General features: G+C 38.6%; 1 protein-coding gene across 1 annotated transcript in view; it reads right to left on the bottom strand.

The window, feature by feature from the left end:
- LOC116894309 (solute carrier family 22 member 27-like) overlaps nt 1–19,221 on the bottom strand; it is a gene marked incomplete at its 3' end in the record, with an annotated part of 54,849 nt that overhangs the window by 7,609 nt on the left and 28,019 nt on the right. Inside the window, exons 6-8 of the mRNA XM_032896005.1 lie at nt 5,722–5,837; nt 4,626–4,840; nt 1,084–1,198 (exon numbers count right to left, since the gene is read on the bottom strand). Coding sequence (XP_032751896.1) covers nt 1,084–1,198; nt 4,626–4,840; nt 5,722–5,837 — 446 coding nt within the window. The remainder of the gene's footprint in view (nt 1–1,083; nt 1,199–4,625; nt 4,841–5,721; nt 5,838–19,221) is intronic.

Genomic DNA, 19,221 nt, shown 5'->3' on the forward strand with positions numbered 1-19,221 from the left:
AAATGGTCGGAACTGGAAATTATCATCCTGAGTGAGGTAACCCAATCACAGAAAAACACACATGGTATGCACTCATTGATAAGTGGCTATTAGCCCAAATGCTTGAATTACCCTAGATGCCTAGAACAAATGAAACTCAAGATGGATGATCAAAACGTGAATACTTCACTCCTTCTTTAAAAGGAGAACAAGAATACCCTTGGCAGGGAATAGAGAGGCAAAGATTAAAACAGAGACAGAAGGAACACCCATTCAGAGCCTGCCACACATGTGGCCCATGCATATACAGCCATCCAATTAGACAAGATGGATGAAGCAAAGAAGTGCAGGCAGACAGAGTGGGATGTAAATCTCTCCCGAGGAGACACAGCCAGAATACAGCAAACACAGAGGCCGAATGCCGCAGCAAACCACTGAATTGAGAATAGGACCCCCCGTTGAAGGAATCAGAGAAAGAACTGGAAGAGCTTGAAGGGCTGGAGACCCCATATGTACACAATGCCAAGCAACCAGAGGCTTCCAGGGACTAAGCCACTACAAAGTCTATACATGGACCTGACCTCATAGGTAGCAATGAATATCCTAGTAAGAGCACCAGTGGAAGGGGAAGCCCTGGGTCCTGCTAAGACTGAACCCCAGTGAACTAGACTGTCAGGGGAGGGCGACAATGGGGAGGATGGGGAGGGAACCCATATAAAGAAGGGGAGGGGGGAGGTGGATGTTTGCCTGGAAACCGGGAAAGGGAATAACACTCTAAATGTATATAAAAAATACTCAAGTTAATATATATATATTATATATATATATATATTTCATACCTGTTTTAAAATTGACTTGAATAAATATAATACAAAGAAGTTCAGAGTATGCTGTTTCTTATGATTTTAGTTGTTCCATATATTTACATGAGATTCTAGCAAGCAGTGCTTCAATAGAATTATCTCTCAAAACAAGGTGAAGTTCACCGTACTATAATTATTAACATTCTCTTTACAACTAATTGGTTAGATGACTACCTAGTCTTTTTCTTCCTTTAGCTATATAGAATGAGTGAAGAAGTCTATTCTGTTACTGACTTGAAACTTGTACCTTAACGTGGTCGGAAGTAGTTCATTTGCATGTAGACAACTAACAGCATAACTTAGAGCAGCAAGTCCTTCTGCCATCATGGCCATGGTAAAACGCAGGGTCTCCATTTCTAGAGAGAAGGGAACCAAGGACAGTGATTAGTTCAGCTTGGCTGTAGTAATTTGTAGTTCTCAATTCCCAAACAAAATCCCCATCATCAGAGGGGTGTGTGTGTGTGTGTGTGTGTGTGTGTGTGTGTGTCTGTGTCTGTGTGTTTGTGTATGTGTGTGTGTGTGTGTGTGTGTGTGTGCGTGTGTAAAATACAGAGAGGAAAATCAGCACGGAGAAAAGAAATATACCATGGCTAGTGTGTTGAGAAAAGTGACCAATTTACTGATGATGGTTTGTGGAGAATCAAAGTTTTTGGACAATTGTGTTCACTCCCTCATGTTTCAGAGAGTGGTGAGTCTAGGGGGAATTCACTTTCATCTTTCCTCTCTAGTGCCTCAGTGGTCCTTCATGCAGAATATGAGAATGTAATGGGGGGGTCATGAAAGAATTCAAGGTATTAAAGTTTTATAGGTCATTGAAATCCATGGTAAATATGGAATAAAACAAAAGAGTGTCTTATAAACCTGGAGGCCTATACTGCTGAGGTAGCATATTCCCCAGGAATAAAGAATAAGGATTCCTTCTAGGACAATGTCAGACTGTGGCTACCTTTCAAAGAAAGTTTCTTAGAACTATTTTCCAACTTCATTTTAAAAGTCTCATGAGTACTTCAAACACTGGAATGTGCTTTGAATGGTGTGGTTGTTTCAATAAGAATGCCCTCCATAAAGCCATATATTAAAAGGTAGTAGAACTTTTTGGAATTATTATAAGGATTATAGGTTGTGGCTTTGGTAGGGAATCTAGGTGTCAGAAGCCCATGCCAGGTTCAGCATCTCTCAGCCTTGGGTTAGGATGAAGCTCTCTTACTTACCTCTCTATACCACACTTGCTTCCTTCCCTGCCCCTGCCATCGTGCTTACTACCATGATGATATTGGACTAAACCTCTGCAACTTCAAGCAAGCCCCCAATTAAATGTGCTCTCTCATAAGAGTTGCTTTGGTTGGTCATGATATTTCTTCACAACAATAAAAAGTCACTAAGACACATACTGGCACAAGGGACTTGATTGACTATATTGTGACAGGCTTGACCATAATGGTTGGATGATTTAAGTGCAGTTTGGTGGCCATAGTAGTAGAAGAATAGAGGACAGTGACAAGGCTTATTTGAATGGTGGAGGCCCAGCTCAACAGGTTTCAAAGGGGAAAATTTCTAGTAACTGGTTAGCAAACATTCTTGAGATTTGGAAGGAAAGAATGCTGTTGCTCTTTACCCCCATCATAAAAAGATAAGCTTCCGACTAAATAGTTTAGGATTAATTAACTCTGACAGAGCCTAGTATTGATTGTGTCACCTGGTTATTAGTGGTCACTATTATATAGATCTACATGAAAAGGAGAAAACAGAGAAATAAAAACAATGCAAAAGGCATAGTTTGGGGAGAAAATGAGTACCAGTCACTATAATAGAGCTAAGCCCAGTTCTTAAGGAGGTAAAAAATATTTAAAGCACATTCTAATGCTTAGTGGAATAAATGGAGTGATAACATCAGGGTAAGAAACAAACTAGTAATGCTTCCAACTTTTAAAATTAATTAAAGAAAGTCTTAAGTTATAAAGGAGACCATAACCAAAAGAAAGCTGGTGCAAATATAATTGAATAAGGGAGCCAAGTTCCATCCTCATCAAGTAGCCAGACTTGATAGGTTTAGCCAATTGGATGTGGACTAAAAGTCAAGGGTATAAAAATGGGGTGGTGAAATATACCTCCATGACTGAGGAAATCATTTGATTACAAGTATGTGTCAGGTGGTTCCCTGATAGAGACCAAAAGAAAGCATTGTCTGAACTGTGAAAGTAATCCCTGGATTTCATTTGAGACCTCAAGATGTTGAAGGCCAGAGTCATACATGCTAAGGGGAGCTGCAGAGTAGGAGTGAAACTAACCCAAGATATAGAAATGGGTTACAGCAATCAAGGATGAAAGGAGTTTGGAATCAAAAGGGCATTTGACATCACACATGGAAATGTAGAGTTTGGAGTTTGTCCTGAAGGTTTCCATTTGCTTTGGGGCAGAGTCTCCTCATTGTGTTCTATTTCTTCCCTTTTCTAATAGTAATGAATATTCTATGCCATTCTATGTTGGATGCTATTTTTTTATTTTGAATTCAAAAGATTAGACTTAAGAGATTGTCGTGAGTCTCAGAAGAGACTTAAACTTTGGACTTTTAAAAGTGTTGAGACTTTTAAATGCCTATGGGGCCCAGAGATTGGAAGTGGCAGTTTGAATAAGAATGGTCCCTCAAGGGTTGGGGATTTAGCTCAGCGGTAGAGCGCTTGCCTAGCGAGCGCAAAGGCCCCTGGGTTCGGTCCCCAGCTCCGGGGAAAAAAAAAAAAAAAAAAAAGAATGGTCCCTCAAAGACTCATAGTTTTGAATGCTTAGTCACTGGGACCAGTGCCACTATTGGAAAAGAATAGAATAAGTAGGTGTGAAGGAGGAATTATGTCATAGGTTAGAATTTGAGGTGTTAAAATTCTATCCCAGGCCAGTCTCTCTTGTGGCCTATGAATTAGGATTTAGATATTAACTGCTTTACCAGTTTCTTGTTTACCTGACATCATGCTCCATATTATGTTGGTAGTTAAGTAAATCACTGAAATGTTAAGCAAACCTCCATTTAAGTGTTTTCTTTTATGAACTTTTCCATTAATCATGTTGCCTCTTTACAGGAATAGAACACACACACACACACACACACACACACACACACACACACAGAGAGAGAGAGAGAGAGAGAGAGAGAGAGAGAGAGAGAGAGAGAACGGATAATTCAAGGGTTATAAAATCCGTCATCATGAATGTATAAAAAAAGTATTACAATCATGCCTTTTAGCAAAGCTAGTTGACCACATGGGAACCACTGCTTATTACATGTATGTACTTAATTTAATAAACTCAGTCTCAACATTTTTGATTTTCAGTCTATTTGTTCTTCTATGTACATCTCCTATATTCTAACACAACTAAAAATTATTTTCTTGATTAACAACTCAACTGGCATAGCAAATACACTTGTTAAGATATTTTTTGTGGGGGTTGGGGATTTAACTCAGTGGTAGAGCACTTGCCTAGGAAGCACAAGGCCCTGGGTTTGGTACCCAGCTCCGAAAAAAAGAACCAAAAAAAAAAAAAAAAAGATATTTTTTGTGTAATCTGGGGGAGAATTATTAGATCTAAAACATATATGCCTAGAATAAAAAATGCAATGACCAAAAATGAACAATCTATAGTGGGAATATAACTCTTTAATAAAGCATGTGCCCTAAATTTTCACCATAGTCACCAGACATTGTTTGATTAGTGCTCTGATTTATTGTAGGCAAGAGATGATAAATGCTCAGGAAATGGAAGAACATAATGTTTTTGTGCTTACCCCCTTACCTTGAAGTGCAAATATAGCAGTCAAAATAGAGATTCCCCTCAGGGACATGATAACCATCTGGGTTATTCTACGGCCGATATGATTAAGTACAAAATGTCCAATAACACTGAATAGTATGGATGTTACACTAATGAGAATCTGCAGCAGTTTAATATTATTACTCAGGTGTTGGAGGTGAATTGCCACGCCCACAGCTGACAGTATAAATAAAAGTCTGTAGAGAAAAAAGAAGAAAAGCATATCACAAAGTTTGGAATTAATGTTCAACAGGTCTTAATATCATTGGACAGGAAATCATGTTCTAGTAGATTCAGTACAAAGGTATTTTTGCGTTTTAGATATTTTTACTTTTTAAATAATTATTTATTTATTTGAATATATGAGTATACTATCACTCTCTGATTTATTGTAGGCAAGGGATGATAAATGCTCAGGAAATGGAAGAACATAATTTTTTTGTGCTTACCCCCTTACCTTGAGGTGCAAATATAGCAGTCAGAATAGAGATTCCCCAGAGAGGGCATTGGATCCCATCATAGATGATTGTGAGCCACCATGTGTTTGCTGGGAATTGAACTCAGACTTCTGGAAGAGTAGCCAGTGTTCTGCGCTACTGAGCCATCTCTCCAGCCTAGTGTATAATTTTATAGCCACAAAAAATTATTGGGTGATGAGGGAGCACATAATCACTCCTGAAGTTTTGGGAAGTATTAGCGAATTTTTGGTGTACGTGATGGATCTTTCCGTAAAGTCACCTGTGTGAAGCTCCCATCTTTCCATCTGTACATGTTCTTGAGTTGAAGGTATTTATGTAAATTGTATTAGAATTTTTGTCTTCTTTAAAGTGGAACCAGACAAATGTGGAGTAACAACATCCAAGGGTACACTGTGATTGACATTCTCAGCATCAACCCATGGTGATGAGCCTGGAAAGGTGTTTGGATGCACACACTCCTAACTGCATGGTAAGCTCTGTGTGGCTACACTCAAAACTCTTTGACTACTTCTAGCTGCAGAAATGGTCATATTCTACCTCAACTCTGTCAGTAAAAAATTCGTTTCTACACTATTTCAATAGGCACATTGTTAGCCTACCTTATAAAGGACAGGATACATATCTGCTTACGTAGGATGGGTGTGTGGAACAAGTCTCTTGGAGAAGGTTTTGTCTTTGCTGCCTCAAGTTCCTTCTTCATACTTGTACTTACAACCTTTGAAAATAAAACCAAGAGTCTGTTTAGTTTTCGCAAAATGATGAGAACTCTGGGGCATTATAGACACTTGTATAAGACCAGATCAATATACATTGCTTCTATATACTGAAAATATGAAAATTAAAGATACATTTACAGCCAAAAATGAGAGTGAAATAAAAGCCCAGGAGACACAAAACACTCTGGAGATTTCATTTTCTTTCTTTTCTTTTATTGGATATTTTCTTTATTTACATTTCAAATGTTATCCCATTTCCTGGTTTCCCCTCTGGCAACCCCCTACCCCATCTTTCTCCCTTTGCTTCTATGAGGGTGCTCTGCCACCTACCCACTCCCACTTCCATGCTGTGCATTCTCCTACACTGGGGCATCAAACCTTCCCAGGACCAAGGACCTCTTCTCTCTTTGATGCCAGACAAGGCTACACGTGAGGCTGGAGCCATGGATCATTCCATGTGTACTCTTTGGTTGGTGGTTTAGTCCCTAGAAGCTCTGTGGTGTCTGGTTGGTTGATATTGTTGTTCTAACTATGTAGTTGCAAACCTCTTCAGATCCTTCAGTCCTTTATCTAATTCTTCAATTGGGGTCTACACACTCAGTCCAATGGTTTCTGTGAGCATCCGCCTCTATATTTGTCAGGATACAGGTATAATGGGCTCCTGTCTGGAAGCACTTTTTGGCATCAGCTATAGTGTCTGGATTTGCTGAGTGTATGTAGGATCGATCACCAGGTGTGGCAGTCTCTGGATGGCCTTACCTTTAGGCTTTGCTGCACCATATTTCTCCATATTTCCTCCTGGGAGTATTTTGTTCCCCCTTCTAAGAAGGACTGAAGCAACCAAACTTTGGTTTTCCTGCATTTTGAGCTTCATGTGGTTTGTGAAACTTGAAGCAATACCACTAAAATCAGGGACTAGACAAGGCTGCCTAGTCTCTCCCTACCTATTCAGTATAATACTAGAAGTCCTAGCCAGACCAGTTAGACAACAAAGGAGGTCAAAGGGATACAATTTGGAAAGGAAGAAGTCAAAATTTTTGTAGATAATATAATAATATATTTAAGTGACCCCAAAAGTTCCAACAGAGAACTCCTAAGCCTGATAAACAACTTCAATAAAGTGACTGGATGTGAAATTAACTCAAACAGATCAGTAGCCTTCCACTTACTCAAAGGATAAACAGGCTGTGGAAGAAAATAGGGAAACAACACACTTCAAAATAGTCAGAAGTAATATAAAATACCTTGGTATGGGTCTAACCAAGCAAGTGAAAGATCTCTATTACAAGAACTTCAATTGTCTGAAGAAAGAAATTGAAGAAGCTCTCAGAGCATGAGAAGACCTTTCATGATCATGCATTGGTAGGATTTACATAGTAAAAATGGCCATCTTGCTGAAAGCAATCTATAGATTCAATGCAACCCCCATCAAAATTCCAACCCAATTCTTCATAAAGTTAGAAAGAGCAATTTTCACACTCATTTGGAATAACAAAAAATAAAACCCAGGATAGTGAAAATTATTCTGAACAATAAAAGAATTTCTTGAGGAATCACTGTCCCTGACCTCAAGCTGTAGTGCAGATCAATAGTGATAAAAAATGTATGGTATTGGTACAAAGACAATCATGTAGATCAATGGAATAGAATTGAAGACCCAGAAATGACCATCCAGTGGAAAAATACAGCATTTTCAACAAATGGTGCTGGTTCAACTGGATGTCAGCATGTACAAGAATGCAAACAATCCATTGTTATCACCTTGTACAAAGCTCCAGTTCAAGTAGATCAAGGACCTCCACATAAAACCAGATACACTCATACTAATAGAAGAAAAAGTGGGGAAGAGCCTTAAACTCAGGGGCATATGGGGATAATTACCTGAACAGAACACCAATGGCCTATGCTCTAAGATCAAGAATCGACAAATGGCACTGCATAAAATTGCAAAGCTTTTGTAAGGCAAAGAATGCTGTGAATAGGACAAAACAGCAACAGTTTGGGGAAATTTTGCAGTATAAATTAAAAAATAGACTTGACCTGGTCCCTCACATCACTGCTCCAAACTTTCTCAGACTGGACAGTTGCTCCCTGGTGTTTGTTCTGGCATCATAGGGCCATGTAGAAGTTACATTAATTTATCTCAGCAGCAGCTCGTTTCAATGTAGCACTGTGTCACATTAGTCTAGATATCTTCTATTCCCAGCAGTCTCTCTTCTCCCCTCCCATTGCTAGTAACCCTGACTGGGAATTCTGGTTCCAGCTACCTGGTAATATCAAGACTCAACTAACTGTAACCCAACAATGAGATTTGTATGTTAAATACTCAATCCACAATACATCAGCACAATAAATTCAGTGCTAATTAATAAAGATAGAAAGCACCCATCTAGACCACCTGGATTGGAATCATCCTCCTCCTCTGTAGCCATCTTCCTCTTCTCTTCCTCCTCCTTCCTAGACTTTCTCCTCCTACCCTTCCTTCTCATCCAATGATAGCCTTCCCCTTATCCTGGACTCGCCTTCCTGCATAATGACATCATCCTACATATCTCTTTTTTGTTTAATTAAAAAAGTTGAATTGAACCGATCCCACAGTTCCCTGCACCCAAATTCCGTGGGGGAGAGAGCTTAACTCCCAGAAGTTCAGACAATCCTGAGATGGCAGGACAGATCGCCACTTCTGCCCACTTCTGCCCACATCCCTGGCCCAAGAGAATACTGCATAGTGCTTCTAGACATAGGAATAGAGGAGCAGCCAGAGGCAGGAACCTGATGGATTCTGCCTGCACCTGGAAATGAAATGAACCAGTCACACAGCTTCTTGCACCCAAATCCCATGGGGAGAAAGCTGGACCCTCACAAGTGCCACTCCTGAGAACTTAGAGGAGACAACCACTCTTTGCCTGCATTCCTGAACCAGGAGGAATTCTCCTAATGTCATCTGTGCCCTCTGGGTACAGGGACCTAGAAACAGTCAGGGACAGGACCATTCCAGTTTCTGCCTATGCTGATAGTTGAAAGTCAGTAATCAGGAGTGCCTATACACATGAGAGCAGAGTTCTCTGTTCCCAGATCTGGCTAAAAGAACACAGGTCTACAGGAGTGCTGACACACAGGCCTACAGGAGGTTCAAGCCACTGTCAGAGACAGCAAAATAAGCTAACACCAGAGATATGAGAGAAAACCTGATGGCAAGAGCCAAGAACTGGAATCTAAGCAACAGAAACCAAGACTACTTGGCATCATCAGAGCCCAGTTCTCCCACCAAAGCAAATACTGGATATCCAAACACACTGGAAAAGCCAGATTTAGATTTAAAATCACATTTTATGATGATGATGGAGGACTTTAAGAAGGACATAAATAACTTCCTTAAAGAAATACAGGACAACACAAGTAAACAAGTAGAAGCCCTTAAAGAGGAAACATAAAAGTCCCTTAAAGAATTACAGGAAAACACAACCAAACAGGAGAAAGAATTGAACAAAACTGTCCTGGAATTAAAAAGGGAAATAGAAACAATAAAGAAAGCACAAAGGGAGACAACCCTGGAAATAGAAAACCTAGGGAAGAGACCAGGAGTCATAATACAAGCATCACCAACAGAATAGAAGAGATAGAAGAGAGAATCTCCAGGCAGAAAATACCATAGAAAACATCAACACAGCCATTAAAGACAATGTAAAGTACAAAAGGCTCCTAGTCCAAAACATCCAGGAAATCTGGTATATAATGAAAAGGTCAAACCTAAGGATAATAGGTATAGATGAGAGTGAAGACTCCCAACTTAAAAGGCCAGTAAATATCTTCAACAAAATTGAGGAAGAAAACTTCCCTAAACTAAAGAAAGAGATGCCAATAAACATACAAGAAGCATACAGAACTCCAAATAGATTGGACCAGAAAAGAAATTCCTCCCATCATATAATAGTCAAAACACCAAATGTACAAAGAAAGAATATTAAAAACAGTAAGGGAAAAAGGTCTACTGACATGTGAATCCAGACCACTAGAATTACACCAGACTTCTCACCAGAGACTATGAAAGGCAGAAGATCCTGGACAGATGTCATAGAGACCCTAAGAGAACACAAATGCCAGCCCAGGCTACTATATCCAGCAAACTCTCAATTAACATAGAGGGAGAAACCAAGATACTCCAAGACAAAACCAAGTTTATACAATATTGTTCTACAAATCCAGCCTTACAAAGAATAATAGATGAAAAACTCCAATACAAGGAGGGAAATTACACCCTAGTAAAGCAAGAAAATAATCTCCTTGCAAAGAAACCAAAAGAAGAAAGATGCAAGAACAATTCCACATCAAACAACAAAAATAACAGGAAGCAACAATCACTAATCTTCAATATATCTTAATATCAATTGATTCAATTCCCCAATAAAAAGACATAGACTAACAGACTGGATACATAAAGAAGGCCCAACATTTTGCTGCATACAGGAAACACACACCTCAATGACAAAGCTGGACACTATCTCAGAACAAAAGGCTGGAAAACAATTTTCCAAACAAATAGTCTGAAGAAACAAGATGGAGTACCTATTCAAATAGTGAATAAAATTGACTTTCAACCAAAAGTCATCAAGAAAGATAAGGAAGGATGCTTCATATTCATCAAAGGAGAAATCTACCAAGATAAACTCTCAATCCTAAATATCTATGCTCCAAACGCAAGGACACTACATTCATAAAAGAAATCTTAATGCAGCTCAAAGCTCACATAGCACCTCAAACAATCAGAGTAGTAGATTTCAACATCCCACTCTTATAAATGGACAGATCATGGAAACAGAAATTAAACAGAGATTTGAGAAACTAACAGAAGTTATGAACCAAATGGACTTAACAGATATTTACAGAACATTTCATCCTCAAAAGAAAAGATATATGCTCTTCTCATAACCTCGTGGTACCTTCTCCAAAACTGACCATATAATCAGTCACACAACAGGCCTCAACAGATCAAGAAAGATACAAATAATCCCATGCCTCCTGTCAGATCACCACTGACTAAGGCTGGTCTTAAATAACAACAAAAACAACAGAAAACCTGCAAATACATGCATGTTGAACAACGCTCTACTCAATGATAACTTGGTCAAGGGAGAAATAAAGAGATAAATTAAAGACTTTTTAGAATTTAATGAAAATGAAGGCACAATATACCCAACCTTATGGGACACAATGAAAGCAGTGCTAAGAGGAAAACTCAAAGCTGTGAGTGCCTTCAAAATGAAACTGAAAAGATCATACATTAGCAGCTTGACAGAACACCTAAAAGCTCTAGAAGAAAAGGAAGCAAATACACCCAAGACGAGTAGAAGGCAGGAAATAATCAAACTCAGAGCTGAAAACAACCAAGTAGAAATGAAAAGGATTATACAAAGAATCAACAAAAGTAGGAGCTGATTCTTTGAGAAATCAACAAGATAGATAAACCCTTAGCCAGACTAACCAGGGGTCACAGAGTGTATCCAAATTAACAAAATCAGAAATGAAAAGGAAGATATAACAACAGAATCTGAAAAATTAAAAAAATCATCAGATCCTAGTACAAAAAGCCTATATTCAACAAAACTGGAAAATCTGGAGGAAAATGGACAATTTTCTAACAGATACCAAGTACCAAAGTTAAATCAGGAACAAATAAAGCATCTAAACAACCCCATAACTCCTAACAAAATAGAAGCAGTCATTAAAGGTCTCCCACCCAAAAAGAGCCCAAGACCAGATGGGTTTAGTATAGAATTCTATCAGACCTTCATGGAAGACCTCATACCAATACTGTCCAACCTATTCCACAAAATAGAAACATACTGAGCACTACCAAATTCCTTCTATGAAGCTGCAATTACTCTTATATCAAAACCACACAAAGACCCAACAAAGAAAGAGAACTTCAAACCAATTTACCTTATGAATATTGATGCAAAAATACTCAATAAAATTTTGGCAACCTGAATCCAAGAACACATCAAAAGGATCATCCATCATGATCAAATAGTCTTCATCCCAGGGATGCAGAGATTGTTCAATATATGGAAATTCATCAACACAATCCACTATATAAACAAACTCAAAGGAAAAAACCACACGATCATTTCATTACGTGCTGAGAAACCATTTGACAAAATTCAAAACCCCTTCATGTTAAAAGACCTGGATAGATCAGGAATTCAAGGCCCATACCTAAGCATAGTAAAAGCAATATACAGAAGCCAGTAGCTAACATTAAACTAAATGCAGAGAAACTTGAAGCAATCCCACTAAAAACGGACTAGACAAAGCTGCGCACTGTCTCCCTACTTATTCAATATAATACTCGAAGTCCGAAACAGAGCAGTCAGACAGCAAAGGAGGTCAAAGGGATACAAATTGGAAAGGAAGCAGTCAAAATATCACTATTTTCATATGATATGATAATATACTTAAGTGATCCCAAAATTCCACCAGAGAACTACTAACCCTGATAAACAACTTAAGCAAAGTATCTGGGTATAAAATTAACTCAAACAAATTAATAGCCTTCCTCTACTCAAAGGATAAACAGGCTGAGATAGAAATTAGGGAAATGACACCCTTTACAATAGTCCCAAATAACATAAAATACCTTGGTGTAACTCTAACCAAGCAAGTGAAAGATCTGTATTACAAGAACCTCAAGTCACCATCCCTGACCTCAAGCAGTTTGCAGAGCAATAGTGATAAAAATTGTATGGTATTGGTACAGAGACAGGCAGGTAGATCAGTGGAATAGAATTGAAGACCCAGAAATGAACCCACACACCTATGGTCACTTGATCTTTGACAAAGGAGCTAAAACCATCCAATGGAAAAGAGATAGCATTTTCAACAAATGGTGCTGGTTCAACTGGAGATCAGAATGTAGAAGAACCCAAATTGATTCATTCTTTTTTTTCATCTTTATTAACTTGGGTATTTCTTATTTACATTTAGATTGTGATTCCCTTTCCTGGTTTCTGGGCCAACATCCCCCCTAACCCCTCTGCTTCTATATGGGTGTTCCCCTCCCCATTTTCCCCCCATTACCACCCTCCCCCGAACAATCACGTTCACTGGGGGTTCATTCTGGGCAGGACTAAGGGCTTCCCCTTCCACTGGTGCTCTTACTAGGCTATTCATTGCTACCTATGAGGTTGGAGCCCAGGGTCAGTCCATGTATAGTCTTTGGGTAGTGGCTTATTCCCTGGAAGCTCTGGTTGGTTGGCATTGTTGTTCATATGGGGTCTCAAGCCCCTTCAAGCTCTTTCAGTCCTTTCTCTGATTCTTTCAATGGGGGTCCCATTCTCAGTTCAGTGGTTTAATGATAGCATTCGCTTATGTATTTGCTGTATTCTGGCTGTTTCTCTCAGGAGAGATCTACATCCAGTTCCTTCTTGAGTTTCATGTGTTCTGTGCATCTAGGGTAATTCAAGCATTTGGGCTAATAGCCACTTATCAATGAGTGCATACCATGTGTGTTTTTCTGTGATTGGGTTACCTCACTCAGGATGATATTTTCTAGTTCCATCCATTTGCCTGTGAATTTCATAAAGTCATTGTTTTTGATAGCTGAGTAATATTCCATTGTGTAGATGCACCACATTTTCTGTATCCATTCCTCTGTTGAAGGGCACCTGGGTTCTTTCCAGCTTCTGGCTATTATAAATAAGGTGGCTATGAACCTTATTTATATGAGCATGAGCATATATGGCTATGAGCATGTGTCTTTGTTATATGTTGGGGCATCTTTGAGTTCTTATTGCCCTGTAAAAGCCTAAGTCCTAGTGGATAAAGGAGCTTCATATCAAACCAGATACACTCAAACTAATAGTAAAAAAAGTGGGGAAGAGCTTTGAGACATGGACACTGGGATAACATTTCCTGAACAAAACACCAATGGCTCATGCTCTAAAATTAAGAATCGACAAATGGGACCTCATTAAACTACAAAGCTTCTGTAAGGCAAGGGACACTGTTGTTAGGACAAAATCGCAACCAACAGATTGGGAAAAGATCTTTACCAATCCTACATCTGATAGAGGGCTAATATCCAAAATATACAAAGAACTCAAGAAGTTATTCTCCATAGAGACAAATAACCCTATTAAATTGGGGTACAGAGCTAAACAATGAATTCTCAACTGAGGTATAACAAACGACTGAGAAGTACCTAAAAAAAATGCTCAAAATCCTTAGTCATCAGTGAAATGCAAATCACAACAACCATGAGATTCCATCTCACACCAATCAGAATGGCTAAGATAAAAAAATTCAGGTGACAACAGCTGGTGGGGAGGATGTGGAGAAAGAGGAACACTCCTCAATTGTTGGTGGGATTGCAAACTGTTACAACCACTCTGGAAATCAGTCTAGAGGTTCTTCAGAAAATTGAACATTGCACTACCTTAGGACCGAGCCATACATCTCCTGGGCATATACCCAAAAGATACTCCAACATATAACAAAGACACATGTTCCACTATGTACATAGTAGCCTTATTTATAATAGCCAGAAGTTGGAAAGATCCCAGATGCCCTTAAACAGAGGAATGGATACCGAAAATGTAGTACATCTACACAATGGAATATTACTCAGCTATCAAAAACAAGACTTCATGAAATTGATAGGCAAATGGATGGAACTAGAAAATATCATTCTGAGTGAGGTAACCCAATCACAGAAAAACACACATGGTATATACTCACTGATAAGTGGATGTTAGCCCGAAAACTTGAATTACCTAAGATACCATCCATAGATCACATGAAGCTCAGGAAGGATGACCAAATTGCAGATACTTCATTCCTTTTTAAAAGGGGTACAAAAATATGCATAGGAGGGGATATGAAGACAAAATTTGGAGCAGAGACTGAAGGAACAGCCATTCAGAACCTGCCCCATATGTGACTCATATATATATGGAAGAGGAGAAGAGGAGTTAGAAAAAGGATTGAAAGAGCTGAAAGGTCTTGCCACCCTATAAGAACAACAATGCCTACCAACCACAGCTGCCAGGGATTAAACTATTACCCAAAGATTATACATGGACTAACCCATGGCTCCAGCTGCATAAGTAGCAGGGGAAGTCATTGTTGGGCACCAATGGAAGGAGAAGCCCTTTATCCTGCCAAGGTTATACCTTCAGTGTAGGGTAATATCAGTGGAGCAGGAAGGGGGTGTGCAAAGCAGCCTTATTTATTATAACCAGAAGCTGGAATGAACCCAGATTTCTTTCAACTGAGGAATGGCTTCAGGAAATGTGGTACATTTACACAATGGAGTAATACTCTCTACTAAAAACAATGACTTAATGAAATTCTTTGGCAAATGGTGGAACTACAAAATATTATCCTGAGTGAGGTAACCCAACCACAAAAGAACACACATGGTATGCACTCACTGATAAGTAAATATTAACCCAAAAGCTTGGAATACCCAAGATACTATTCAAATGATGCTCAAGAAGAAGGAAGTCCAAATTGTGGATGCTTCAGTCCTTTTTAGAAGGAGGGACAAAATCCAATATTATGATGATGACAGAGACCTTAAAAAGGAAAGGAAGGAATCATTTAAGAAATGCAGGAAAATACAATAAAATAAGCAAATGAAATGAATAAAACTGTCCAAGAAATAAAAATGGAAATAGAAGCAATAAACAAAACACAAAAGGACAGAACATAGGAGGTAGGAAATCTTAGGAGAAGAACAAAAACTACAGATGTAAGCATCACCAACAGAATACAAGAGATGGACCACATGAAGCTCAAGAAGAAGAATGACCAATGTGTGGATGCTGCAGTCCTTCTTAGAAGTGTGAACAAAACTCTTTATAGTAGTAGATATGGAGACAGTTTGGAGCAGAGACTGAAGGAATGGCCATTCAGAGCCTGCCCCACCTGGGGATTCAGCCTATGTACATACAGCCACCAACCCCAGATAATATTGCTGATACCAAGAAGTGCATGCTGACAGGAGCCTGATATAGCTATCTTCTGAGAGTCTCTGGCAGAGCATGACAAATTTCGAGGGAAAAGCTAGCATCAAGCTATTGAACTGAGAACAGAGTCCCTATTAGAGGAGTTAGAGAGGGGATTGAAATAGTTAAAGGGGTTTGCAACCCCATAAGAACAATACCAAACAACCAGAGCCCCCAGGGACTAAACCACCATCTAAAGAGTACACACGGACAGACCCATGGCTCCAGCTACATATGTAGCAGAGTATGGCCTTGTTGGTCATCAGTGAGAGGAGAAGCCCTTGGTCCTACCAAGGGTGGACAGCCCCCTCTATGTTGGGGAATGTAAGCAGGGGGAGGCAGGAAGGGGTGGGTGATTTGGGAGGGAGACACTCTCACAGAAGAAGAGGGAGGTTGGATGGGATAGGATGTTTATAAATGGAAACCTGGAAAGGGAAAACATTTGAAATATAGTAGAAATTATCCAATAAAAAAAAGCGATACATCTCAGTGACAAAGATATATACTACCTCAGAGTAAAAGGTCAAAAAAAGTTTTTCTAAGCAAATAGTCCCAAGAAACAAGTTGGAATTGCCGTTATAATATTCAATAAATAGAATTTTAACCCAAAGTTATCAAAGGAGATGGGTAACGACCCTTCATATTTATCAAGGCAAAAATCCACCTAGAAAAAGTCTCAGTCAGAAAATTCAAAGGCATCCATATTCATAAAGGAAATTTAGTAAAGCTCAAGACACACATTGAACCTCATACAATAATAGTGGGAGGCTTCAACACTCCACTTGCACCAATGGACAGGGCATTGAAACAGAAACTTCACAAAGACACAGGGAAACTAACAAAGGTTATGAACCAAATGTGTTTAACAGATAGCTGCAGAACATTTCACCCCCAAACAAAAGAACATACATTTTTTCAGCAACTTATAGAACCTTCTCCAAAACTGAACAAAAAAATCAAATATAAAAAGAAAGGTTCAAGAGATACAAGAAGATGGAAATAATACCATGCACTCTATCTTATCACCACTGACTTAAGTTAGACTTCAATAAAAACAGAGTCCCACCTCCACTGAAATCCCACTTCATCATGGAAAGTAAACAACTCTTTGCTCAATAACTTGGTCAGGGAAGAAAGAAAGAAAGAAAGAAAGAAGTCAAAGACTTGGTAGAATTCAATGTAAATGAATACATGGGACACAATGAAAGCAGTGCTAAGAGGAGAAGTCATAGTGCTAAGTATCTTCATAAAAACTTGGGGAGATCCAATACAAGCAACTTAACAGCACATCTGAAAGCTTTAGAATAGAAAGAAGCAAACACACCAAAATGAATAGATGGCAGGAAATAGTCAAACTCATAACTGAAAGCAACCAGATAGAAACAAAGATAAAGATAAAAAGGATCAACAAAACCAAGATGTGGTTCTTTGATAAAATCAACAAGATAGATAAATCCTTAGTCAAACTAACTTATGGGCACAGGGACAATATCCAAATTAACAAAATCAGAAATGAAAAGGGAGACATAAGAACAGCAATTGAGGAAATTAAAAAAATCATCAGAAGCTACTACAAAAGCATATACTCTACAAAACTGCAAAATCTAGATGAAGTGCATGATTTTTATAGATGGATACCATGTAGCAAAGTTAAATCATGATGAGGTAAACTAGTTAAACAGTCCCATAACCCCTAAGAGAAAAGAAATAGTAAACAAACAAAAAAGTCTCTCAAACAAAAACAGCCCAGAGCCAGATGGTTTTAGTGAAGAATTCTCCCAGGCCTTCATAAAAGAGGTAATACAAATACTCCTCAAACTAGATCACAAATACAGAAACAGAAGGAACACTACTGAATTCTTTCTATGAAGCTACAGTTACCATGATACCTAAACCACACAAAGACCCAACACAGAAAGAAAACTTCAGACCAATCTCACTTAAGAATATCAGTGAAATAATACACAATAAAATGCTTGCAAAACAAATCCAAGAACACATCAAAAACACCATCCACCATGGTCAAGTAGGCTTCATCCAAGGAATGTAAGGCTGGTTCAATATATGAAAATCCATTAACGTAATCCACCATATAAACAAACTCAAAGAAAAGAGGCACATGGTCATCTCATCAGCTCCTGAAAAAGCCTTTGACAAACTACAACAACCCCTCCTGTTAAAAGTCTTGGAGAATTCAAGAATGCTGACATATAACTAAATGTAATCAAAGCAATATATAGCAAACCAACAGCCAACATCAGATTAAGTGGAGAGAAACTAGAAGCAATGCCACTAAAATCTGGGATGAGACAGGGTTTCCCACTCTCTCCCTATATATTCAATATAGTACTCAAATTTCTAGCTAGAGCAATTAGACAACAAAAGGAGATCATGGGGACACAAATTGGAAAGGAAGAATTCAAAGTATCACTATGTGCAGATGATATTGTAGTATGCATAAGCCACCCCCAAAATTCTACCAGAGAACTCCTTCAGATGATAAACATCTTTTACAGAGTGGCTGGATATAAAATTAACTCAAACAAATCAGTAGTCTTCCTCTACACAAATGGTAAACAGGCTGAGAAAAAAAACAGGGAAACAACACCCTTCACAAGAGTCACAAATACTATAAAACACCTTGGTATAACTCTTACCAAGCAAGTGAAAGATCCATATGACAAGAATTTCAAGCCCCTAAAAAAAGAAATCAAAGAAGTCCTGAGAAAATGGAAAGATCTCTCATACTCATGGAATGGCAGGATTAATATAGCGAAAAAGGCCATCTTACCAAAAGCAATCTGTAGATTCAACGCAATCCCCATCAAAATTACATCACAATTCTTCGCAGACATAGAAAGAAAGAGCAATTCCCAATTTCCAAAAAACAAAATAACCCTAATAAGAAAACTTGGTACAGAGCTAAACAGAGAATTCACAATGGAAGAATCCCAAATGGTTTGGAAGCACATAAAGAAATGTTCAAAGTCCTTAGTCATCAGAGAAATGCAAAAAAGAAAAAAGAAAAAAAAAGGATCTTTCTATTCTACCTCACAACAATCAAGAACTAAGAACAAAAGCTCAAGTGACAGCACATGGTGGTAAGGTTGTGGGGAAAGAGGAACATTTTTCCATTGCTGGTGGATTGAAAGATGGCATAATCACTTTGGAAATCAATTTGTAGGTCCCTCAGAAAATTGGAAATACTTCTACCTGAAGATCCAGCTATACTCTTTTTGGGCTTATACCTAAAATATACCCTACCATACCTCAAGGGCACATGCTCCACCATGGTCACAGCAGCTTTATTTGTAATACCCAGAAACTGGTAATAGCACAGATGTCTCTCAATGGAAGAATGAATACAGATAATTTG

This window comes from Rattus rattus, chromosome 2, assembly GCF_011064425.1.
Source record: "Rattus rattus isolate New Zealand chromosome 2, Rrattus_CSIRO_v1, whole genome shotgun sequence".
In the NCBI taxonomy this organism is placed as follows: domain Eukaryota; kingdom Metazoa; phylum Chordata; class Mammalia; order Rodentia; family Muridae; genus Rattus; species Rattus rattus.